This window comes from Agelaius phoeniceus, chromosome 4, assembly GCF_051311805.1.
Source record: "Agelaius phoeniceus isolate bAgePho1 chromosome 4, bAgePho1.hap1, whole genome shotgun sequence".
NCBI classification, from domain to species: domain Eukaryota; kingdom Metazoa; phylum Chordata; class Aves; order Passeriformes; family Icteridae; genus Agelaius; species Agelaius phoeniceus.
In genome coordinates this window covers 54,287,888-54,314,380 of record NC_135268.1, presented here as the reverse complement: position 1 = coordinate 54,314,380, position 26,493 = coordinate 54,287,888, and the positions used below count along the sequence as shown (strand labels likewise).

The 26,493-nt window shown below is 34.3% G+C and overlaps 1 protein-coding gene across 5 annotated transcripts in view; it reads left to right on the top strand.

The window, feature by feature from the left end:
• PCDH7 (protocadherin 7) overlaps window positions 1–26,493 on the top strand; it is a 267,309-nt gene that overhangs the window by 114,665 nt on the left and 126,151 nt on the right. For 2 of the 5 annotated variants that reach the window (XM_077177634.1, XM_077177632.1), the window contains one exon: window positions 9,777–9,993. The exons of 1 other annotated variant lie outside the window; for it this stretch is intronic. In XM_077177634.1, the coding sequence (XP_077033749.1) occupies window positions 9,777–9,993 (217 nt within the window). The remainder of the gene's footprint in view (window positions 1–9,776; window positions 9,994–26,493) is intronic. 2 more of the 5 variants (XM_077177636.1, XM_077177635.1) reach the window with 2 other exon arrangements.

Below are 26,493 nucleotides of genomic sequence, written 5' to 3'. Positions count from 1 at the left end.
ATTGCAGAATTTTCCTAAAATTTGATGCTGTGACTCTCACATTTACATTGGGCTAGAGTCTTGTGAACAGTAGCTAAAATCAAAATAGTTGCAATAATATTAATAATAGGCCTTTTTAACAATGACAGCACATAGGTGAGATCTAAGACACAAAAAAATTCTGCTTTGATTCAACGTATGCATTAATAATTCAAATCTTTTCCGATTTTTTTTTTTAGCCAATCATTTCTATACAGAACACTCTGGTGTATTTTCAATTTATTCCAAATATTTCATCTGAGCAGCAAGAATATTTTACATTACATAGAAGACATTACTTGTGCATCAGTGATTTGCTAATATTCAGGCTTCATATGCTGAAAGATTCATATATGCTTTAGCTATCTGTGTCTCATTTCAGTACCATTCTGGCAAAGACTCCTTTGCTGACAAGCCTCTCTTTGAGCAGAGAAACAAAACAAAGAGAAAGTAATTTTTAAAAATGTCTCTGTCTACAATAGCAAATAGAATGGCTCAAGAGGAATTGAGTTGAAGGGTGAAACAGTGGGCTCTGAGACTTATTTTCATACAATATGCATTTTGTGGAGATTCACTGTGGAGTAGCTTCTCTGATACTGTGAACTGAGCTCCTTTTAGTTCAAGACATCTAGGGAGGCTTTGGGATCATTTTCTTTGGAATTTGATCCAAAAGGGTCAAATAGATTTGCTTCTTGATACTTCTAAGGATAGCAAAGTACAAGCTTGGGGATGATAAGGAGATTAATTTCTGTAGTCCATGCCTTAGGTGAACTAAAATATTGTGTAAATGACTTTTGAAATAGGTTTATAAAGGCTTTCCTCCATTCTAGGGCTTGTTCATGCCTGATAACTAGGTTTAAGAGTATATTCTATTTCCTTTCTACACATTAAATTATTTAATAATATTCCAGATTCAAGACAAGATGATGATGTTTGCAACCCAAATATTTGGGTGATTGAGCTGGTAAGATGGAAATGAGGGTTTTGTTTGTTTTCAGCCAGTTAAAGACTTTAGTGAAACAGCAGAGCAAAGATAAAGATTTCTCATGCTGAAAGACAGGAGCTGAGAGACACAACACGCTGTGAACTAATATCCCTGGAGTAGTTTCAGGCAGCATATTCTCTACTGAAAACCAAAGAAAACAAAACAAACTCCTCCAGGAAAGAAAGGCTCCCCAAATATTCCAGCAAAAGATAATATCACAGAAAAGTTTGAGAGAACGTAAGCCAAGAATGTGAAAGCAGTGAATAGTACCAGATATTGTACACTTAGCTAAAAGAAGGCTTTTATAGTGTTTTAATAATAGATTTTAGTCAAAGAAGTGTTCAGAAGATTTCAAGGGAAATTATTAGAAAGAGTAGAATATTGGAATCTTATGCATTGAGTTCAGAAAAAAATACTAGATACACTGAATTTCTGTTTAGTCTTCATGAAAGATATAGGAAAACCTTCTGTTTTAAGAAAATTGAAGGAGATATGATAAAAATCTTAATTCATGTTGTAATTGGTCTAGGATGCTACTTCATCTATTTAATTTTGCAGCAGAAAAATAGGAGAGCACCTCAGCGTCATAGATGCTTTGTGTTTATAATTTTCAAACAATTGGACACAGAAGTGATAACAAAAATACATTTTATGAGCAGTCAAAAGAGTATGCTAAAATTATTTTGACTGTCTCTGATGCAGATTCTCATTTATTCTTGGGTTTTTTATGCTCACATTTCAATAGCTAGCAAGAACTCTTGTGATATGCTAAGAATATTGGCCTACAAGCCTTCTAAGATTTTGTCTAAATTTTCTAAAAGAGCTTGTCTGTTGTATTTTGATATAAAGATTCTGGCACAGAAAAGTATTGTATCTTTGAGAGTATCTTTGAGCAAGAGATTTCTTCATATTATTGGTTCTTTGGTGATATTCACTGAAATTAAGGGATGCCTTTTATTTGTTTACTTAGAGACAAATATTATTGGGAATTTACTTAATGAATGTACCTAGGTGAATAAAAATAATTTTGGCCTGCTCAGAAGTCCTTGTCGCAATTCAGAGAGGGAAGTAACAGAAAACAAAGTATATTTGAGAAAAACATGAAACTTAAAAGGAAAAAAGTATGTTTTAATGTTACAATATGACATTCATCATGTAAAATGAATTATGAAATATTATCCCTGAATAGCAGATCTTAACATGTAGCCTTGGGCTTAAACAAATAGATATTAGTGGATGCGTATTTCAACTTTTTACAGAACAAAAAAATGCACTTCTGGTTCATGACCAGAATACCACTACTACAAGAAAAGTTAATAAAAGTGAAACCAAAATAAATGAAAATTAGCTAATTACAGTTCTGTCCTGGTTTAGGGTAAATTTGGTAGAGAATTTCCAAAGGAGGGCCCCTCCAGAAAGCAAACTCACACGGGCCCTCCCCCCAGCTGGTTCGGGAAGGATTCCTCGGAGAGGAGTGGAAAGAACCTGTTTATTAACAGGCACAGCACCCCCAGCACACAAAATGAACAGTACCGGATGGCAACACTCTGAAAAGAGATGACAAATTCAGAAAGTCTCTCTTGGGGGTGGTGGTCACTCTGTTCTCAGTCCCTCCGGCGCTGGGGCTGCTGCTGCAGGCCACAAGGTGCAGACTCTTGGTGTTCCCAGGACCCAGTCTGGAGCAGGTTCGAGATGGTCGAAAAAAGGAAAGGAGAAACCGTCCAGGAAGAAATTGGACAGTTTAGCTGAACTAGCTAACGAGCAGAGGCAAAAGCAAGCAGAAGCAAAGCAGAAGCAAGAGCAAGACATAGAGCACAGCAAAAAGCAAAAGCAAGAAAGCAAAAGCAGCACTAAGTACTGCCTGTCTGTGTCCCGCCAGGCTGATAAGAAAACCCAAACAAAACTTTCACTCTTCAGAGCCAGTCTTAAAGGCACAGAACATAATATCCAGCATAAACAGAACACATGAATGGGGATACAAGCATCATAACGTCACCCTAGGACAAGTTCATCACAGGCAATGTCTGCTGCAGAGCTGTAATATCAATATTTTTTAAAATTTTATTTAAGTCCTGTTTAAAGTTACATTTGTCACTGCACTTGGCTAAATAAAAAAAAAAAATCATTTTTCTTATCAGCATCTTTCTCCTCTTTTAGCCTGCTACTCTAATACTATTCTCAGGTGTTTCAGTCTTCCCATTGAAAAAAATAATGCCTGTTTAATTTAATTTCCTGCCAATTTTATATTAACTACAATGACAGAAGTTTAGAACAGTAGAAATATGTGAGTTGAATAGGGAAAAGAGTTGTGTGGGTTGAAACTATTCAAGCAGAATAGGAATCATTCATTAATATTTTGTTTGTCTTCCAACAAGCTTCCAGCAATTAAGAATGAATAGAAAGAAAAGGATAATGACATGTTGTATCAAAATTCAAGTGCTAAAGAAACACTTTGAATTTATTTGATCAGTTGATGCATCTCTTCCGCCTGTTTTCCAGGTCTGCCCTATACACACCTCAGAGTCACTGTATTACTCTTACAATTTGCTTGACATTGATTGACTTTCTGAAGCTTACAGGAATTATAATATTATTTAGGCCTGACTCATCACCATTGCTTTTAATGCTTGGTACAAACAGAAAATACAGAAATTCCATTGAAACTTAAGAGAAACCTCCTTTACTGCTAGAGTTGAAAAACTGCAGAACATCTTGCTCAGAAAGGCCGTGGAGTCTCCATTCTTGAAGATACTAAAAACCAGACTGATCAGATCACTAAGCAAAGTATCTAGCCAACTCTACTTTGAGCAGAAGAGTTGGACTAGATGATCCCCAGCTAGCTCTTAGGCCACCTTAAATTCCTGAAAATACCCCAAAATATCATACATTGTTAAAGTGGAAAGTCATCTGATTTGAAAGTAGGGAAAAAGAAGATCCTTAATTCCTAATGTTCCAGGGTAATGTTCCTTGGGTAATGTCCAAGCCAATGACGAATAAACTGGTAGAAATACTTGTAGAAATATAGCTTGCTATACTAAACATACTACTATGCAATTTAGGCTATTTTTTTATGCTTCTCTACATGTTAAGTTGCATCTTGGACTGAGTTTTACAGTTTATGAAAATGTTTTCAGTCCTTATGGTTTTGCAATGTAGATATTGTGACCACAGGAAGGCCTGGAAGCCTTACTGTTTTTGTCCAAGTGTTAAGTAGTTAAGATAGTTATACTTTAGCGTGCACACTTTGTACACAGAATAAGTTGTGGAGCAATTGGCTTAGAAATGGTTGATGGTTGCAAGTTTAGTTCTCTAAACAATTAAACATAAAAAAGGTTTACTCTGGCACCCTGCTACTACAGTCCAAATGCACCAACATTTTTGAACCATGTTTATAATGTTAATAGCAACTGACATACAGAAACTATGAAAGAATATAACCCAAGAGCAGTGTGAACTATCAGGAATTACAATGCAAAACTTCAAACTTTGGGATAGGAAAAAAAAATCTCTATCACAATGGTGAAAAAAAGTGTCACAATTAAGCCTTATGGAGCTATATGGATATATTGCTTTTTACCAAGTCTAGCCAAACTCTGTCCCTAATGTCAACCTCCAAAACTAGGGTTCTTCATGTATTGAAAATATAATTTTAGCTTCCATCTTGGATAGGGATGAATTATTTAATACAGGTTAAGATAAACTCTATACCATAGAATAAGTTAATAGAGCTCAGTTACTATAGATATCAGGAAGCGTATGTTTTTGGCATTGCAGTGTTTTTTGTTCTGTGGATGAGTGGAAAGGAAACTACTATCCCATTTAAGAAATACAGATGAAACAAGGAAGAAATGGGGATTTATCACTGAGATATAATGCAAAGGTGTATCTTTTCTCTGTGATCTGTTCACCTTCAGGATCAGATACATTTAGGAAGAACTCCATATGCTGTTCTCAGAAAAGATGATATCAGTTTTCTGAGGGTGAAAATCATCAAACCTACAGTCTTCTTATTAAACTTACAGTCTTCTTACTAAACCTGAATAGTGTAAGTCCCTACCAAAAGACTAATAAAGGCTTAATGTTGCTTTTTTGCTGGGATAGACAAATTGAACAATTGTGGACTTTGGGTAAAAGTTACTCAACCATGTTGATTCACAGTGGTGGTAGACACAGCTGTCTTAATGTAATGCATTGAAAATCAATAAAACTAAACATAACCCTGTCCCCTCATAGGTTAGTGCCTTAATTTGTCAGCACTCAGATGACGCATTGCAGCTGACCTGAAGCTGCCCCTTAAACTCAATCAACCTAGAAGAAAACAAGTCCCTGAGTAAGGCAGGGAAAGGTTGCATTCAAACCCAAGCAAAGACCTCAGCCAACCCTCTTCTAGCAGAGATCCAGATACAGCTCTGGCCAGAGAGCTGGGTGGAGAAAGGTCCCATCCAATCAGCTATCTGAGTTGAGGAAATCCAAAACCCCTACAAAAAGGACATCCAGATGAAACTTATTGCTTTTTGCTGAGGACTCAGTGCTGTGGAGGCCTGTGGGCCTGCTAGACTTCCTGGGGCTATGCTCTGGAAGAATGTCCCCCAGAACTTTAATCCCTCCCATGGACTCCTGTCAACCAACCCCAGTGCCCTCCCCCTGTGGCTGTTCAACTGCCTGTTAACCACATATGGTCAAAGTTCTAGCAGTTTCTTTGTTCTTTCTACCCTCGTTGGTACCCTGTCTATTTACCCTTTAGTGTCCCTATTGGTCACTGTAATCCTTTTCCTACTCACACTTTCAGGTGATTGATTGTTGCTGTTGGCTCCACCCCTATTTACCAGTATATAGTCCTGGACCCTCTACCTCTCCCTGTTTTTGTCCCTGGACCCTTTCAGCATGTACATGAAATAAACTACCACTGTAAACCTGTACAAAAACCCTTCCTGCTTCTGCCATCTTAGAGAAGCAGTCACTGCATGTGTGTGGTATTTGCTGTGTGCTTGGTGGAGTGCTCTCCTCATGGGGATGCTTCAGGAAGGTTGCAGCAATCTACCATCTGCCCGTGCTGCAACATCGTGTCAATGTGTCTGTCACCAACCCACGACTCCACAAAACACTTTGAAATTTCTCATGTCCATTTTTCTTAGAAATTACTGGTGTAATTTTATAAATATTAGAACAAAATTTAGTATATACTCTGTCTTCACTTGTTAAAGTGGAGCTTACTGTCCTTGTTTTTTTCATGGCAATAAACACATAAGAAGACCAGCATTTTACCAATAACTTTTTGGAAACATTAATGTTGGTATTTATAATTTTTCACTCTTGCCTATTTTGCTAATATGCAGTTTTACGTGAAACCACAACTGTTTTACAGATATAAAAGAAGATTAGAGTATATGAAGAAAGTTCTTGGTTTTGGAGGGGTCTTATTGCATTCAGAGAAACTACTGCATAAGTAGTACTTACTATGTATTAGTATTCTAGTGTTCATAACTAAGTTCGTAGGGATTTAAACTCATTTAACTTGAATGCTCTTATTAGTAACAATTAAAGGACTAATATGAGTTTCATGAACAGTAACAAGTACATGCATATACAGGGTTTTTTCAGAGGCATTTTAGAGCACCCCCATGCCACTGTGTTTTTATCAAATTTATCTCTAAGATGTCCTAGTTTTTTCGGTGTAAAAATGAGGTGCCATAATTCATTTAGCCCAAATATTCCAAGTATATAAAAACTCAGTATCTTTTATAACTGATAGTTCTGCTCTAACAAAAGTTTATCCAGATTATACTGTCTAAACTATATGGTAATTTGCATATCAGAGATGAAGACGTGGGAAACAGTCAACTGCAATACAGATATTTAATTATTTTGTTCTTAAAATTCTGTATGTTAATCACATGGAGGGTTTCTAACCCTGCAGGTAACAGACATATATTATAATCCAAGTCTATTTCTTTTTATTGGAAAAGGACAGGCCATGATGTTATTCCATGAGGCTGGATGCATTCCAAATTTGTAATACATTTGCCTGAGAAGGTCTGATTCTCAGAGGTAGTGCAATAGAAAGGTCAGAATTCTGATGTTTATGCTGAAAGTAGAAGTGTAATGAATCCTGCAAAATAACCATTAACATGCGCATCATTCTTTCAGAAAGAATTTTATCATCATTATGTTATTCTCATTGATATTCTGTGGAAAGGGCTGAACTGGCTCTACTGAACTGAATACTCTGTGTGTTAGTTTTGGGTTAGATAATTCCTATTCAGTACAGCACTTAAGAGAAAAGCAAGATTAACACCCATATCTGTTTAAAAAGCTATTATTAATAACTTGGTAAAAGTACATCACATTTCTTTTCGTTTCAAGGATATATAGTGATGTTCTTAGGGAATTTTCAGCCTGAGCTATAAAACAGTCAAACTTTGCATCTGTCACATCTCTTCCTTACATGCCAATTAGGTAAGGCATGTAACTTTCAAAGAATATCTGAAAATGAACAGGATGCTCCTGAATCTTTTATAGCTTGTTCCAGAGCTTATTTTAGATAACTTTGCTATTACTCTTGTGGTAGACACAGATGTGATAAAAAGGTGTTCTCTTCTTGTGATCTAGTTGAGTCTGATTTCCAAGAAATCAATAAGAAATGGAACATAAAGTTCCAAATATTTGATGGCTTTTTTCTTTTTTTTCCTAATTCCCATTTTAAGTTACATCACTGCTCTTGCAGGAACTGTAGATGATGCAAAGTCCTTCTGGTATTGAGGAATACACTCAGTGGAGGTAGCTTGGTGAGCAGCTGCAGTGGGAGCTCTGGGCGTTTTGAGCCCCAAGCAAAAGGTGATTGAGTGCAAACCCTTTGCATAATAAAGGGGATGGGGACCTGTGCCCATTCAGATGACCAGACACTCAGAGACATGACAGAAGCTGAAGAGCCCAAGACTTCCATGTGCTTAGACTATGAAAGTATAAAGCCCAGAATTTTCTCTGTTCAGGGTCTCTCCTCAGAGGTACCAGCTCAAGCTGTTAATCTTTTATATGGTTATTGCATCAAGACTAAATTATTTCAAGGATTGAGACATCTGAGACTCTGCTATAGGAAAATTGGTGTTGAGCCAGGAAGGAAACCTAGTATGACTGTGTGAGTTTGATGTGCGTAGATGCCAAAGGGCCTCTCTCCCAGCTCAGTTGATCCAAATGTGACTGCTAGAATAGTATGATATTCAGGAATAATCTATGGGATGTTCTAAGTGAATTGAAATCTCTGAGATTCACAGTTTGTGTCATTGGCTCATAACTAAGTAATAATTGATGTATAGTTGCAGATTATAGCATCTCAATGCATGAAGTTTTGGTCCATCAAACAGTTACAGTAAAAGTATTTCTGGTAACTGTCACCTGTTTAAACTTTTGACCTACTCATGCCAGGAAGGTTTAGCATTATATTTGTTGTCCTGCCTGTCTACCATCAGCACTAACTACCTTGGTATTTTCAAAGTTTTGTACCCTCAAAAGAATTTTGTACCCTCAAAATGAAACTACCTCCACCTACCCCTCTACTTGTAAAGCTCATGTGGACTTCTGTTCTTCAGGGCTTGTGTGAGTGGTTGCAGTTGCTGTTTTCTCCCTTCTGGCCTGAATATATACTGCCATCCTATAGTGACTACAGTTGCCAGTGGGAGTGATGTATGCCTATGTCTCAATCTAACACAGGGCTTGAAGCACATCTGAATCCAAAGGATAGCACTGTAGACACTCCATTTTAAACACAGGAAAATTTGTGTGGTGACTTATAAAATGAATCTATTGGTGTTTTTTTTTAGAAGGTTTTCTAGAACAACAAACATTTTTCTGCAGTTCTCCAAATGTATCATTAAATTATTTTAAATGTATTATTGTGCTTGAGTGTAGTTTAAATGCTATGAAAATCCACCAACTTCTCACTGAAAATCCTGCATGTCCTCAGCATCCTCTGAAATGTGAAGGATTGACTCTTCCATTTCCTGGGATTCTCGTTGGTGCCAGAGTTCAGCATGTAGGCTTCCAGAGCAACAGCAATATCTGTCATTTTGAATGAATACAAATCTCTAACAATCCATGTTTGTACAGTCCCAGTGGAAGCGTGTTGTGTCAGCTGTGCTTGCAGTACTTTAAAGGCTTTATTAAGTCAGCTGGCAACACACCCTGTCTCCAGGCACTGGCTTTTACGGCAAAGGACCTAAGAGACTTTTTTGTCCCTTTCCTTTTTTTTTTCTTCCTTTTTTCCCCCCTCCTTTCCCATGTTAACTAGCTATCAGAAACACAGGTAGTGATTTTATAGAAATCTTCTGGGTTTGTTGCTATGTTCATAATAGCCACAATATAGTTTACAGATGAGCACTTTTACCCACCCACACAACCTCACACATACATGTGCACACATTGTAAAGTACCTTTATGAAGTCTGATATTAATTCTGATAAACTTATTACTACTGATTGATAGAGAAGCTGTACAAAATTTATAAATAATTATAACCAGCTCTCTTAGCCCATGAAGCCATTTGAAAGGAGGCTATGATAAACTATCTGAAGGTTCTGACCATGTATTACAGTAAAATTCCATGCATAGTCTGTCCAGTGGCCTTTTATGTAAGAGCTGTACTTTCTGTTTGCTTTAATGTAGACAAAATTGCTTAATTGGTAAATGTTAAAATATTAGTTTGCTTAAGTCATGTTTTGAGAATCAGTTGTTCAAAGACTGAACTTTGCAGTGACATTCAGACTCTTTTCTCTTGCAGCCGTTTCGTAGAGTGACGTTTTCTGTTGTGAGTCAGCCTCAGGACCCGCATCAAGGGTCATTGCAGAGTTGCTATGACAGCGGTCTGGAGGAGTCAGAAACACCAAGCAGTAAGAGTTCATCAGGGCCAAGACTGGGTGCCCTTCCACTCCCAGAGGACAACTACGAAAGGACTACGCCGGATGGCAGTGTTGGTGAGGCAGAGCATATGGAAAATGGTAGGGGCAAACACAACATTCACACACATAATCTCACTAGCAAGTGATACTAAGTAGACTTTGGAAAGGTCAGTCCAAAACCATAAATAAATACATTAAATAATTAATATTGAAATTACTTGATTTTAAAGTTTGTTAAAATGCAGGTATACAAAATAATGGAACATAACACCACTAATTAAAACAGCTTTTTTTTTTTTTTTACATTACTTAAAATCTATACTGCAGAAACAGTTAAAACACTGAAAAAAATATCAGTAGAGGTCTGGGGAAATGGCAATTGAATAAAATTATATACTTTTCATTTTAGATAAAAGACCATAAAGGACATATATATCCTCATTTTCTTCCATTTTTGACTCAAAACCTACTTAGGAAATTTCCCAGAATGTGATATATACAGCATTAGGAAAAGAAAATAGTATTTTAAAACCCCACTCTAGAGAATTCTCTTTTCCCCAAACATGTTATATAGACTGTTTTCAAAATAAAACACAATGTCAGGTCCATTCTTCATTATTCAGAATAGAAGAATATTACTTTCCTTTTCTTCACATTTTATTTTGGACAACATTTTACAACATTTCATTTAAATTCAGGGCCCATTTAAGTAGAAGGGGAAAATGTTAAATAATTATTTATTCCATAGTAATTCTCCTACTATTAAAAACCAAAAAAATGTTAATATAAGTCTCAGGTTAGGTTGCTTTTTCTTTCTATCTAAAACTATTCAGGATTTAAAAGCCAAAAAGACTTATTAATTTTGAAATTTATTTTATAAAACAGGAATATTTCACTGTTTTCCACTTTTTGGCCTTGATCTAAAGTTTTATGAAGTCAGAGACTGACTTCATTGTATTTTCATTTGCCCATAAACAACAAAATAAACTAATACATGTCAAACATTTCTTTGATAACCAAAGAAATAATGGGTTTTCTAATTCAATTGTAAAAGGTGGGTACATGCAAGAAGGGTGGTGTATTTTTTTGTTATAGAATGAATGAATTAGTTTGGCTAAGTGCATGTTAGTTTTTCAGAGATTTCAATACTGAATAATTGTTGGGGTTTTGTCTTATCTGAGATAGACATGTCAACCCATTAAAACTATGCTATTTTTTATGGTAAGATATTTCCAAATCTAGTGTGCATTGCTGAAGAATGGCTACAGAATTCTACATATGCTTGAATTGTATATCCCAATAGCAAAAAAATTTATTGACTAAAAAGGAAGATAGTATTATCCATCTAAAGTTATATTAGGTCATATATGTTTATACGTTTGCATTTATATATTTTCCTTGGTTGTTTATATGAATATATTTGATTACATTTCATTTTTCTGGGGATGTGGTAGGGGGAAAAAGTGATAATGGTATTCCTGGAAAAAATGTCAGAAAAAAAGCTTGTGGAGTTTGTACCTAAATTGGGCTGATTATTTTATTTTCTGTTTTGTAGTGAGATTTTGTGGTTAGGATGATAAAATTAAACAACTTGTCAATTCTCTTGGAAATCCAGCAATGCAGAGAATTTGTAGACATGAAATTCTGAATTCAGAAACTGTTTTAACATAAGATATGCATGATCCATGCTGGAGAAACTGTAGAATCAAAAATTAATATAATTCTTAATCTATTTGGTAGACAATGAAAAAAGAAAATCACACTAACTGAAGTGCAACTGAAAACAAAAAGTGCTTGAGCAATGTCATAAGTTAAAGCAAAATAATTTTTCATAATGATCCAAAAATTAGAATTGCATTCTAATAACTAAAATATTTTACATGCTTCTTTTTTTGAAAATAGTTTATTTTATATTTGGTAGGATAAATTTCTTGGATTTGGTTTTGAAAATAGTATTCTAAAATTAATACATAGAAACACAGAGGTAAATAAATACATTAGTTCAAGGTGAATGAACAAAAAGTCTCCAGTAAAAAAATTTTGCATAGTAAGACATGCATAGAATCAGGATTTCCTCCTTTATAAAACCTTGAACAGAGACCTTTAACAGCTGGGTGATATTGTGGTGAAAACTACACTGTACAGATTTCTGGATTTTGCTGTCACATTTTAAAGACAAGATTTCAACAGTGGCATGTCATCTACCTCCAGAAATTCATGTTAAGAATAATCTATAAATAATGATGGAACAGGATGGAATGTACTTTTGTTCCTTCATACATGTATTACCCGATACTTAAGTGAGAGTTTTCTGTCATATGATTCTTAAGTCCACTTGTATTTTAACAATTGAATTGTTCAAATTCTGATAATGTAGTCTTCAATATTAATGGATCATTCTGACAGAAATAGAATTGAAATTGAAGTCTGTCAAGCGTTCATTTGTCACATTTAATTGGAATCTAGGTAATCTGCAATGTTTGGCTAGGTTAGGTTTTAATCAGGATTTATAGTGGATTTTTATGAAGATTCTTCATGGAAACAGCATTTTGGAAATGATCTTGGTTATCAATTTTTACTTCAAATATTTACCATTTAATTTCAGTTGGTGTGAAACAATGCAGTTATAACTAATTGCTTTGGATTTCCTTTAATTTTAGAATTTGAAATAATAATCTTCAGCACAGTACATGAAATCTTCCAATATGTTTCCTTCTTTTTTTTTTTTTTCAAGCCTAGATGACTAAGGAAAAGAAGTAATCTTTATAGCTATTACAAATTTAAAAGGTTCAGCTTGCAGGCAGAGTATATAAGAAATTCAACTTTCTGTTTGCTGTTAAGAGTTTCTTTACATTTTCTTAGTTGAGAATAAAACACTGCAAAAGTGGAAAAAATGGATAAGGGGGTTGATTTTCTTAGAATATGGTGAACATTGCCCACCACCCTACATGACTGTCAGATGTAGATTGAAGTTTTATTCTGCTGATTAGCTGTGGTGTCAGATGTGGGAGAAAAAAAAAAAAAAGGAAGAAAAAAAAATGCTAGCAGATTGACTGTGAAAATTTAGTATGCAAAGATCTTGTTAATTAGTAAAATCTGCAGAACCAAAAGTAACTTCTGAGTTAATTTATCCCCTGCCCTTGGAGCTTTCCTTGCAAAGAAATTCTGCTCATATGTGCAGCCTTTTCTGATTTTGCTGTTAGAATGGCACTGTCTTAATGTAAATTGCACAATAATTTTCTGAAGAACATTTCCATTACATTCATATTTGTATATCAAGGGCAAATACATTACCATGGTAAATTAGTTTCCTGGTCTTTTGTCATAGCTTTCTAGTTCTGACCATGCCTAATACAACATCTCAGAAGAAAATTTTGAAAAACTCTGTGTCAGAAACTTCCAGAATTACTTCTCCTCCTGACCCCAACAGTTAATAGTCAGCATGTGATTTTCTAAATCATAATAATAGTAAGAGTACTAAAACCCCACTAATTTACCACAAGACAAGTTACTGGCCTGAAGAATTTCAACCGTGAAATCCTCTGAAGGCTAAGAAAAATGTTTGGGGTTTGGTTTTTTTAAATTCTTATTTAACTATTTAGTGTCTATTCCTTTTCATTATGAAGAAGAGCATGGAAGCATTCTATTTTAGTTTTCAAATACTATGAATTGTTATGTTTCCTTATAGTTTACCTTTCCTCTGAATTATAAAGCTTCCTAGGTTATAAATATTCTTCTAGCAAAGGTAGGGATAGCTGAAGATGTATTCTCAAAATCTGAAGAATGGACAAGACATCTTTTTCATACTAATTTCTATGTTATTAATTACAGATATGATCTTTAAACGGAGCTTCCATTGTTCTGTTTCATTTCTCTTCTGGTTTTATTAGGTCTCTCTCATGTTTCTTGCAACTCTGAGAAATATTTCATTATATTCCTTCTCCCTACCCCCTGATTTCTGCATACCTACAGTTTATTTATGCATGTAGTAGCCTAATCAGTTTTATTTTTTGTTTAATTTAGCTAGAGGACCTACAGTGGTGAAACTGCAGCACTGCAGGTTATGGCTTGTATGATCTTCCCTCGAGATTTGTTTCCAGGCAGTCCTAATTAAACTGTATGCCACACCTGAGATATCTGCCTTAAAGCTGGCTCAGGTACTTCTACATGAACATGTCTTTGATCTGCAGCACAGAATGTTAGGTTAGCCCATGTTTCAATATCAAATAGGGTTGGAGAGGAGCAGCTGTCTCTGTGAAAGAAGGAAAATAAAGGAATGGTTTACAGATTCCATTTTTGCAGGGGGAAATGGAGTAAAGAAAGATGAAGTGAGATGTCTGAAGTCACAGATAAAGTAAGGAGAAGAGCTTAAAAAGGAGCTCAGAATTTTTGTGATTCAGTTACTTGACTCCCACAAAGAAATCAGTAGATAAATTACTCTCTGACTGACACATGAAATAAAAGCCAGGGAAGAGAAGTGCATTACCTTGGTTCACATAGTCTGATAATATGCTCTGTTTTCAATTACAATTTCAGATTTAAACTGCAAGAGTCAAAGTTCCACCATCAGTATAAAGAACGGGTTCCTAACGTACAAAAGGATGAAAATGAGAAGTGAATTTTGACAATTAATACATATAATTAATTTTATCTATAAGAGCATTCTCTCACTTTTGCTTGTGAAATAGATTCCTAATCTGTTCTCTGGACCAAAGTGTGAGGAAAAGAATACATTAATTTAGAGAACTCATGTTTACAGAATCCATTTTCCTTTTCATTGTGCAAATAACACAGCTTAATGTTCTTGAAGATTTAACTGTCCTTATTGTATAATGGCAAACTCATTGACTTATTTCAGAGAATGACTGCATTTTTGCAGTTCCCATTATTTTCAAATGTTCTTTCCTCTTGAATTCAGGTCCTAAAATTGCATGAGAATAATTTTGTTTTAAAATTGTGTCCTGAAATTGTTGATGTAAGTAGTCCATCTGAGAGGCAGTAAAGGTTTTCAATGTAATGATTACACAGTAACAGTTCCTTTTTAGTTTGATTGGTTTCTTTTTATTCTATCATGGCTGCTACCTCTACTTTTTCTTAAATATCACTCTGCATGCATGAACCCAAAATACAAGAAAGTGTTGCAAAAATTATTATATAATACAAATACATAAGAATTCTTACCCTTGTTTCTGATGAATCTTAACCTATAATTAGGCATATGATGAATTTTGGATTCTGTAACACTAGCAACACACATGGGTAATGTTATGGAACACATGCATATTCAGTGATGAATGATATCTTGAACCAATTTTTTTTGAGAATATAGCATTCTGATAAGATCTGTGAAAAGACATTTTATAAGAGGAAAAAAAAAGCCTAGCTTGTAAGACAGAAGACAAACTGTGCAGGAATCCCTGATACAGTAGTGCAGTCTTATGTAAGGCAAGGAACCTGTCTGGGAAAAATATTGACTGCTTTTCTCCTTGATTTTTTTCCCATTTCTAATCTTTTACTGTGGTCCTTTAGATCACCTTACCCCGTATGTCTGTGAATTTTTTCAACAGAGGAACAAGGTTGATAATCTATATGCACATTAATACTTTAAGTTTCAAAACTATATTGTGCCTGTACTTTAAGTACTTGTATTTTGAAGTGTTATGCATATATACTTGTCATGGAAATGAGGGAAATATATTTTGTGTCAAATTCCTAGTGCTGATATATATTTTTATATATCAACTATTCTATGTTTACATTGTACTTCAAATCCACTGTGCAAAGTAAAGCCCCAAATATATACCAAATACAATGAGAAATAGCACTCATTGAAGACAACAGAATAGCATTTTTCATACCTTGTCTATTTTCCTTGACTGTTCAAATATCAGCAACTTCTCTGTTCTCTTCATGAAGAGTACCTGAGTTTGCTGTGAATGGTTTTCTGCTTGATCAGGATTTTAACTGCTCAGAGAACATATGCTTGGATCTGCTGGAATCAAAGAAAAAATGCATATTTCTGTATTGGAAATCCACCCCCGCACATTGGTAGAAAAACAAATTTTTCAGCACTTTTCTGATTTTCTGATTAGAATTGTATGTCTCTTCCTATTCTCTCTTGCTTTCCCATTGTATTTGTTCTAGCTCCTTTTGTGCTGCAGAGTGAATAGCATATGCCTCTTTTCTGAAAAATCATATTGTAGGATTTCTTTCTCCACTCCTGATTTCAGTATCCTGCTCTCAAAAAGAAAATACACACAGTAATAACTGTTCACACCACTGTTAAAAAATCGCCAATTGATACCAGATAACTTGAAATGCCATGAACTAAAACTTTGATTTCTTTTATTACTCTTTAAGAAAGGAACTCCATGTTTACATTCCATCAGTTTTTAAACAATAATTTAAAGTGGAGGAAGACTTTGGATTTTTAAAAAAACACACCTGCAGTTAGGATGAAGCAGGGAGGGAAGAGTTTGTATGTGCATGTGGGTGTGCACACTTGTACACATCTCAGTGAGTCAGTTCTCACTGCAAATACTCATGAGATCTAGACAGTTGCAGTTATATAACCTGCCTCATCTATGAATTTCAAATCAATTCACTGAGGTGGATATGAACATACTAAACTGACAAGTGAAGAACTAAATGATCAGAAAGTAAAGCAGTATGTCCACTGTCATGCTGTGAATTGATCCAAACATTGTGCACCCCTCAAAAAGTAATAATTTGAACATTTACTTCCAGTCTGATGAAGGTTTTGCAACTGACTTAGGGAAGTTAGGCTTTTGTCCAAGTCTTCCGTGCCAGCTGCCAGCTCAGGCAGCCTCCCACTGATGCAGATTGCAGAACTCCCTTTGATACTGTCGCAGTCCTCAATGTAGATGGAAGGCAAAATGCATTCCAAAATTTAGACTCAAGGAAGAACAGACATCTGGTTTATGAATGGAATATTTAGCAACCTTTGCATCCAAGGCAGGCTCTTTTCTGAAAAAAATCTAATGCAAAGCTTCAACGGAAGTTTATTTTTCCTCTGTTCCGATGAGTCCTTTCAACATACTGTATTTCCCAGTTAGTTTTACTTAATCATAGATTCTTTCATTTTCTGGACAACATTAGATCTTTCTACCCCTTCAGTATTTAATCTTAATTTCAGTGAAAAATACTTTTTCCTTTATTTGTGGGAGATCTAGGTAATGTATAGGGTCAGACCAAAGATCATCTGGTGGCCAAAATAAAGTGCTCAGGAAACAGTATAGCAGGACAAATAAACTGATTTGTTTTCCAAGTAGTCTTCTATACATCAACAGTTGGGAATTCTGATTCCCTGAGCCACATAATGTGCGTTTAGTAATCTTTATGGATTTACATATTCAAATTTGTCCAGTTTCCATTGCATGCAACTATTAATATCTCTTTTTCCCAATGAGGGTTTTGGAAGTGATTGTGTGTGCCATTATTCTTGGATTGGACAAAGAAAAAATAAACTTCCTAGTCTGTAAAAGAACAGTACATAGGAATTTTTTACAGAGAATATGTTTATTTGTACCCATACTAAAATTTGCTGTTGTATAAGAAGTCCTGTATTCAGTTATTATTTCAAAAGGTTTAAATCCTAAAATTTGAAGGGAAGTGTATCCCTTATGTATTTTAGCAAACATAAATGTAAGTTTAGTGTGCCAAAATCTACACAAAGGTATTTAAAGGAATTAGAAGCTTCCATATGACGTGTCATCTGTAGTTCTGAAAATTCTATTTTATATTTATATTTTATAAATTATTTTTAGAGAAATGGAACAATTTCTATGATCACAAGAGGATTTAAGTGCAAGCATAACATGAATTCAGACATTTAAGTATTTCTGAATATTGCTACAGCATCACCTATATTGCCTTTTTTGCCTCAACAGCAACACAGCATTTGATGTGAATGCCAACTCACATGTCTTGAATAAGTAAAAAAAAAATCATGGCATATGCTAGAACAAGGCATACATTAGAATTTTTAAGAAATTGCTTCTTAAAAATATTAGTACAGTAACTTAATATTTCAGGGCTTCTTTACTTTTTTTGGGTAAGGAACAGCAATAAGAACAAAACCCTTACTACAAAAAACACAGAGGTTTTATGCTCCAACACAATTTTTGTGCACAGATTTACATTTATTTCTTACATAATACATTTCTTACATAATAAATGTAAAAGTCAGCATTTATTGTATAAGAAAATGTATTTTAGTAATCAGTATTTTATAAGTTGCTTTTTTTTTCTTGTAGACTGGAGTAATAAATTCTATTAATATTAGTTGCAAATTTTTATTGTAGATTAATTGCTGTTCATTTGAAAGAAGCTGTCCATTATGCAGCTTTTAAGAAAGGACAAAAGCATGTCTTACTAAATAAATAAAAAAATTGGTTTGATGGATTATTCAAATCTGTACTTTTTTCTAACATGTAAAATAAGAAATTTAGACATAAGGGTAAACTTCTGTTTGGATAATAGAAAAAAGTAATATGTAAAGGCAGTGAAGGAAGAACAGTATTGATAATTTATACTGATTATTGTGTACTTTCTTGCTATCAAGTGTGCCCATACAAGCTTCCCCAACTTGCTTGCTTTAACCTGTTTATTAGTTATATCTAATAAACAAATCAACCCTGAAGATCCCTGCAGGGGCACTTGTTCTTTTCCTAAGCAATCTGCATTATTTCATCACAAAGGGAAGAAAAATCAAAGTGTATCATATCTAAAATTGCATGCAAACAAGACTATCTTCCACCAAAGGGTTAGTTTTCTCCCCACGTATGATTTTATGGCAGATTTACTTTCTTGATCCAAGGATTTTTCTGTCTTTTTCTGAAATTGCACTAGTGCTATAAAGAGCAGTGCAGTCCATAGAGAGGATTCTGGGAAAAGGTTTTCAAATTAAATCTCCTTAATTCAAAAAGTGTGTGATGTTTGTGCCCTGCTGTCCTACTGTCTTTAAAGTATTTCAGGTGCACAGCCAGTGGTTTTCTTATGTAATTGTCCTGCTTACATTAATTCATATTTTTTGAAGAGGAGAATCTGTCCTTTTTTGGGGCAGGGCAATGATATTCACATCATCATGAAATATTAAAGTAACACTATCAGTTGAATATGACATTGCAAACTTTCATTATGAAAAGAAGGCAAAGAGAGATGTAATTTTACTTTCTCCTGTTGTTAGTCAATAACAGAAACTTCTCTGAGTGGAGAATAGAAACCTATTATTTTTTAAACAAAGTATTTGAGAGATAAACTTATCTATGCCTGGTATGTTATTTTATTAATATTTCTCAATGTTTTATTCTATTAACAATGGCCATCATTCCCTGCTATTGAATATAAAAATTTATGCCAACATTCTTTTCATATTCTGATATGTATTGCAATAATAATATGGGGATTATTTTAATATATCAGTAGAATTGACAGCTCTGGATATGTGCTTGTTCTAGCTATCTCCTACACAGACATTATTCAAGTGTGTGAAAGAGTAATAAAATAGCTAACTTTGTTTTCTAGGTTTTGGTGATTTCTAGGGCTAAGGGGGTTACATGGACAAAAGAGGAGCAACCATGAGTAACATTATCATGTATGCTGATTTTTAAAATATAAGAAATCTAAGTATTTTAGTTGTGTTTGAAGAGGTCTCATTCAATGACTCAAAAACATGATTAATATATTGTATTTAATGCAGTTGCATTGTTCAGTTAAATTATTTTTGGTTAAAAAAAGGGGTGGCAAAGGTAGTTAAAATGAGACCTGCTTAATTATACGTACAGGAAGTTTTCATTCTTATTGAAAGCTTGTAACTTGCTGTAGCTTCATCATCTTTCAGCATGATGAAAGAAATTTTGTAATGGCATATAAAGCATGCAAGAAGAAATTGAAACAGTCCTGGAGAACTAAAAAAATGATGACTGTTCTATTTGACAATATGCAAGGAACCTGCACAGTATGACTCAAGAGTCATGGAGTCTGCCTGGATGACTCACATCCTTCCTGTAGCCCTCTTTCCAACATGGTGTTGTACAGAAGTACAGAGAAGAGGCAAAGGAGAGAAGCAGCATGGGCTTTGGTTCTGCTCTTAGCATGCTCCAGATAGCCCTCTCATATTTCAGCAATTAAGATTGGCCTGAGAAAATCTGTAAGAAAAACAGGATTTAATAATTTTGACACTATATTATCTTTTTCTTTTCTTGGAAGAAATTCTAAAATAATATATTCTGCCATAGTTCTCTACTTGGATGACACCAAGCATGAAGGGTAAAGGGTGATAGGAAAAAATCAAATTTAAGTTACACCAAAATTTCTTTCTGTCTATTTATTTAATATGAGGAGCTCAACAGCAGTGTGCAAGAGGCAACAATAGAATTGACTTTTCCCACTCATTGTTTCCTCCTACACTGGAAATGGTCATATCTGCAGAATTAAACTTTGGGAAATAACAGTGGCATAAGAAGCTGGCTCACAGAGAATGGTGAAACAAAATAGTTGTGAGTCAAAGAGAGAGTCAAATACATCCTAGATTTTATAAGTGACAGTACAGAGGACAGACTCTATACTGCCACAGTGCACTGTTTCTAACAAAGGATGTTGCTTAGAGGCATAGCTCACTTGCCAGGAGCATAGATATGGAAACTTGAGACACAGTCAGATCTAATCTCACAAATAGTAATGGGAAAATGCAGAAAAACCCAAGATGCCCCCGAAGGTTTAGATAAGTGAATATTTTTCTTTTGCTTTTCTCTTCAAAAGGAAACAATTGCCTTTAGCTTTGAGCAGGTAGAGTCCCACATGCTGTTGTTCATGCTATGAATTTTAAGGGGAAAAAACTTTTCCAAGACATAAAGAAAGGAGTTATCCTGAAGTTTCTTGATAAATGTTACAAGCAAGTTATGTTAATTGAGGAACTTAGGAAACTTCTAAAACTAAATATTCTCTCTACCACCTCTCCTCTCTGCCTAGTACTCTTGTGTTTTCTGCCACAGGTAACAGACATTTAGAAGCTTCTTTTTCAGAAAGGCTTAAGCAAACAAACTGTACTGACAAGACAAATTTGTTTATTACTGTGAAGATAAATAGTAAAAGAATTGAATCAAGTTCAGTTCAGGAGTGATAGAAAGTCATTACTCTCAGGTGACAGTTAACTGGCTTGTATAAAATGAGTTAGCACTTGGAGAGTATTGCCTACTGGAGAGATGCTCGTGCCTCCAGAAGCATTAACTAGCATCCTGTTGAGACTGTCAGCTCAGGAAACAGGAGAGCAGACAACAACTAAGGGAAAAGGATCTGATACAAGGTCCATTAGTCTTTGAATAGCAATGGCTGCCAAGTGCTACTTTTTGGTCTGACTTTGTATCATGGGCAGTGTTCTGTCTACTCACAACCTGGCACTTCCTATCAGCATTAGGTTTATGTGGAAAGAGGAAATCCACATAGGGCTGAACTTCAGCAGTGGATTGAGATAGTTGCACACATTATTGTAGCGAAGGACACTGGTCGTGGCCTAAGCTTCAAAGCAGAATTCATTCCTATACTTCTTAGCGATTATATTAATCTAATTTTAAATGTTCTTACATGAACAAGTTCAGATCACCTCAATGTAAAGAGGTGTTGTAGTAATACTAAAATGGGAAATGCTTACTGTTGTCTCCTGGAAAGTAATGGTACTTTTCAGTATTGGAACTCAGGAGTGCTTGTGCTCTATTAGCTGAAAATAACCTTAATTGTTCTTCATCAAGAAAGGGTGGAAAACAGAGATGAAAAAAAAAAATTCCCTACTCTCTAGATTTTCAACTAGTTCTGATCTCCTGCCAAAAAAAAGTTGTTTTTATTTTTTTTTTTAATTTTACCATATTGATTCACTATTTTCTCTCACAAATATTTCTTGAAACTCTCTCATTAAGTGAATTTCAGAATGCCTTGATTACCTCTTCAAACAATAACCCCATAATTTCCAGTTGTAGAAATTCACATATATATTCACATAAGTGTATACCATACAGTTTCCAAACAGGTCTTGAAAGAGCAATTGTACATGAAGAAATTCCATTTAAAGTTCCTTTTAAAATGTTGGGGTTTTTTCCTATGTTCACAGACAAAGCCTTGGAGAGCAGAGTCTCTGTGTTATGCCTCATAATTTGGTGTCAAAATTTCAAAATGTCTTGAGCACTGAGAGGACATTGTGCATTATGGGACTTTCTTGCATAGCCTTTTTTACTAGTAATTGCAAAGGGATTATCAATTTGCAACAATTAAATAATAAACTAATTTAGACCGTTGAAATTGGAGTTATTCTTGCCTTTCCATATCTGACACAGGACTAAAATTTCTTTAGCATGATGCTGCAATGGCTGCTTCTTTTTGCGGGGGAACTACTCTCCACAAAAGGGATAAAATATTTGAGCATACAGTATTTCTGAGATACAGCTATAACAAAATAGATTAAAACTTCATTCACATTACTATAACTGTGTAAAGAAGGGATTTACAGCCATTATAAAAAGCTACATATATTTCCATCCTTAAGGCCCTATATTTTGCAAATGCTTTTCACTTAACTGGTGTTTTATACTAAGATATCATGAAAAAACTGCAAGTAGTATCTGTTGAACTAGACAAACCATTATTTGTGAGTTTCAAATGACAAGATTGTAACTAATGCTATCAGTAGGGATGTAGAATTGTAGCAAATACCTAAACCTGTTACATTTTATTCTTATTGGATTACAGACACTTTGGATCAAACACTGAATGCTTCAAAACATTGTCTAAATCCTACAAGTCTCAAGATGCTCACATATATAATAGAATATTACTGTCAGAATTTATTTAAAGTCCACATGAGAAAAAGAGACACTAGATTGACCTCAAAGAAAAATATAAACATATCAAATTTCTGATAGTTTTTATTTAACTTCACATATTTTCATATCTCTATTCCCTATTTCTGTGCTTCATTCATAGCCCCTGAGTGCTGGATCTTTGTGTATAACTTTTTCATAACTTCCATAGATGTGACTTTAGAAAAATAATAAAGTTGGGCAAGCTGGCATTTCTGTGTGTGCAACAAGACCCTCCCCTGGGAAACAGAGAAGAAAAATATGTAGAAAGTTGAATAATAAAGATAATTATAGTTATATTATTTTACTATAAAATAATGCCATATTTCTACTGAAAAGGGTCCATGTATTTTTAAATTCAGTCTTATTTTTGTATATAGTCAGTTACCGAATAATGTGACATTTTCTCTTTCAGCATTATATTGAATGCTGCTGACCTTAGTGAGAGTTGTGATGTTTTGTGACATGAAACATCTACCAAAATATACAAATTTATGTGTCTTTCAAGCCTCTGATTCCTAAGATAGTTAGAAAATTATTTTCAAGTAAAGCACATAGAGAACTATTTGTTTATATTGTCCTCAATTTTCTAGTAGGTAAGAGCTTTCCTGAAAGTTTTAGTGTATTTCTTACTCTCTGAAATCTAAACTCAAACAGCCTTTGAAATGTTTGCATTTACTACTGTAGCTAACTAGAGAGTGTTATTTTTATCAGTTTAGCAGATCTGTCTTGCAAAGACCCTTCATTGGGTGAATGAGAAAATAAAATCAGAAATGATTCTAAAATATTAGGTTGAAAGAATAGGTTTAAAAATATAAAAAGTTGGCCAACTATTTATAAGTAAATAAAACGGCACCTATGTTCAAATATCAGTGACTAATCAGCAACTCAGGCAGCCAAATAGAAATCTTTGCTGGGGAAGCAGTTGCATTGTGCTGCATCAGCAAGAAATAAGCTGTTTCCACTCTTGAGTCCAGCTTAAGAATTCATTTCACAGCATGCTTGGGAATAGATATTGGCAGCTGGAGAGTCTAGGTTCTGCTTTCAGCTCTGCCACAACCACTATGAAAAAATGAAAAAAAAATCTTTATGAAACATGCAAAATATATTTCATAAAATGAACAGGAAGTTCTTTGTAAAGATCAGTGAGCTTCCTAAAGGGGAAGTTGCTGATAATTGCTAATTTCAAATTACTTCCAAGTTTTAGTTTGATTAAGTTCAACCTTTGCACCAACTATTCTCATCTTCTGAAAAATTTCTCTATATTCATGGTGATTTGCAAGCACATAATTTGTCAACAAAGGGAGAAAAATATTAAAAGTGAAGAAAAGGGGGCTATAGAGGTTTGATATGAACCAATACATTCATTTTACTAAATAAATATTTTTCCTCAGAGTTGAGAGAACTGTATTAAATAAGCTAAGCTTCTCATGAATATCCTGTTGATTTATAAAAGCAATTGGCAATGCTTAATTCCAACAGAATTGTCCTGACCCTTTCCAAGTCTTGCTGATCTTTCCAGCTCCCACCAAGAAGTTATTTGTTGTTAACAAGTACATCTAACATCTGGAGCAGGAGGGAAGAAGTTTGCAAAGCTTCCACTACTCCAGCAACATTTCTGAAAGTCCTTTCCTTTCTTGACTGAAATTTTCAATAGAGTAGTCTCCAGATCTTGGAGAAATGTTTGTAATTTATGTGCTTGGGTAAAAACAACCTGTTGAGCCTTGCCTTTAGTAGGAGTACTATTGCTAGCAATATAGTGAAGGCTATTTTGCTGAATGTTGTAATATGCTTAAGGAATAATTACCCTTTTCTTACACATGAATAAACAGCTAAAATTGCAATTAAGACAATGTTAAACCATCCCTCTAGATATTAAAAAATATTTTTTAAGCTTTCTAATGAAGTGGTGGACTATTCATTGATAATGTTGGAGTTCAATGCAAGAAGCAGTGCCTTTATTTATGATGTGCACTAGTGAAGATGCCTCTTTGTTCTTCAGAAAAACAGACTTAGCTTTCAGTTTGGGTTTTTTAATAAGTTCAAAGATACTATGCCTTCTGCACACCTTCCAGAAATATATTAGCCAACATAGCTGTAGCACTTAAATTTGTGTATTTGTTGTAAGAAATAAAAAACTTGTAGCAGATGATTATGTGACAAGAGTATAACCACTAATGTGAGAATGACTTCAACAAAAGTAACATTCCAACATTAATTATAATAAATGAGATTCTTAAGCTAGAGAGAATGAAAAGGGCATTTTAGATTTATGCTAGATTTATACTTAACTTCTTATAAATCTAGCATTTAATTTTATTTTTTTAACATATTTTCAAAGGTTAAGTTCAGCTATATAAGAATAATGGTAATCTAAAGTAGAAAAAATGCATTAAATATTTCCTTAATGCAGTTTTTAAAAAGAAAATGGACTTAAATTATTTCAAGGACATAAATACTTTCATATACACTGCAAAGTTTTTCTATTCCATTTTTCTCCTAAATCAGAATAAACCTGTTTTCCTTGAGTGATAGATAGTGCTCTATTTCCAGAAGATCATCCCAGTGTGTCTTTACCATGAACCTACCATTATATAATTATTTATGGAAGTGCTTATCAGAGCCCTGGTGACAGAATGACAACTGTCTTCATGAAGATGAAATCTCAGTTACATTTCCACATTTTTGTGTATATAAAATGCTACTTTACAAGATTTTCTTATGCACAAGGTGCTAGCTTTTAATCCTTCTGCAGACGAAGCTAAAAACAAAAACCAAAAATGAACCAACCAAACAAAACCCAAACAAACAAAAAACAAAACAGGAAACAATAACAAAAAAAAATTCCTTACAAGAAACCTGAACTAATAGAAGATATTGTCATCCTAAAGTTTTGGGGTATTTCTTTTGGGTTTTTGTGCAGGGAGGGGGAGTTTGAGGGGTATGGTGGGTTTTGGGGGCAGCAGGGGAGGATGTTTTGATTTTTTAAGAAAGAATTACAGAAATTTTGTTTTAGTCAAAGATGACTGAAATAATTCTATTCTCCAGAATTGAATTCTACGTATGAAAAAAATTATTCCTCCTTCATATTTCAGGCAATAATAGCATACAGCATATTTTTTCTTTAATAGCTTGCTTGAATATGCATACTTTTGAGGACTTAAGACTTTTCAATTTTTTCCTTTTTTTCCCCCTCATAGGGTTTTCTAATAATGTGGATTACTCTTTTGAGATATGGCATACTCATTGGAGTTAACTTTACATTGCATAATTGCTTTTAATTATTTTTTCTTTTTTTAATGATATATTAAAAAATGAAGGGTAAATCCCATTATGTGTAATGCATCTTTCTTCTCTGGAAAACACTGTTTTGTGTTTTGTTTTTTTTTTCTCAATTTCTAGTTACATCTGGTAGCTTTGTAGCATTTTTTTTCCTTGTTCTATAAAGTTTTTTGTAGTCAATAGTTGATTATGCTAATAGTGAAGGAAATGATTTGGCTTTGAGTATAATAAATAGCAAAATGCTTTGGTCTCTTGTGAGTGTTACCCTCACCTCATGATGATAATAAATCATGGAGCTTATTAGCCTTGCAGGGGTACAGAAATAAAACAGCAGGATATGCTACAGGAGAAATATTTATATCACTGCATGGTGGTTTCCTGACTCATAGTAAAATGTCATGCAAACCACTAATATCAAATCAAGACATCTATAAAAAATAATTTATAG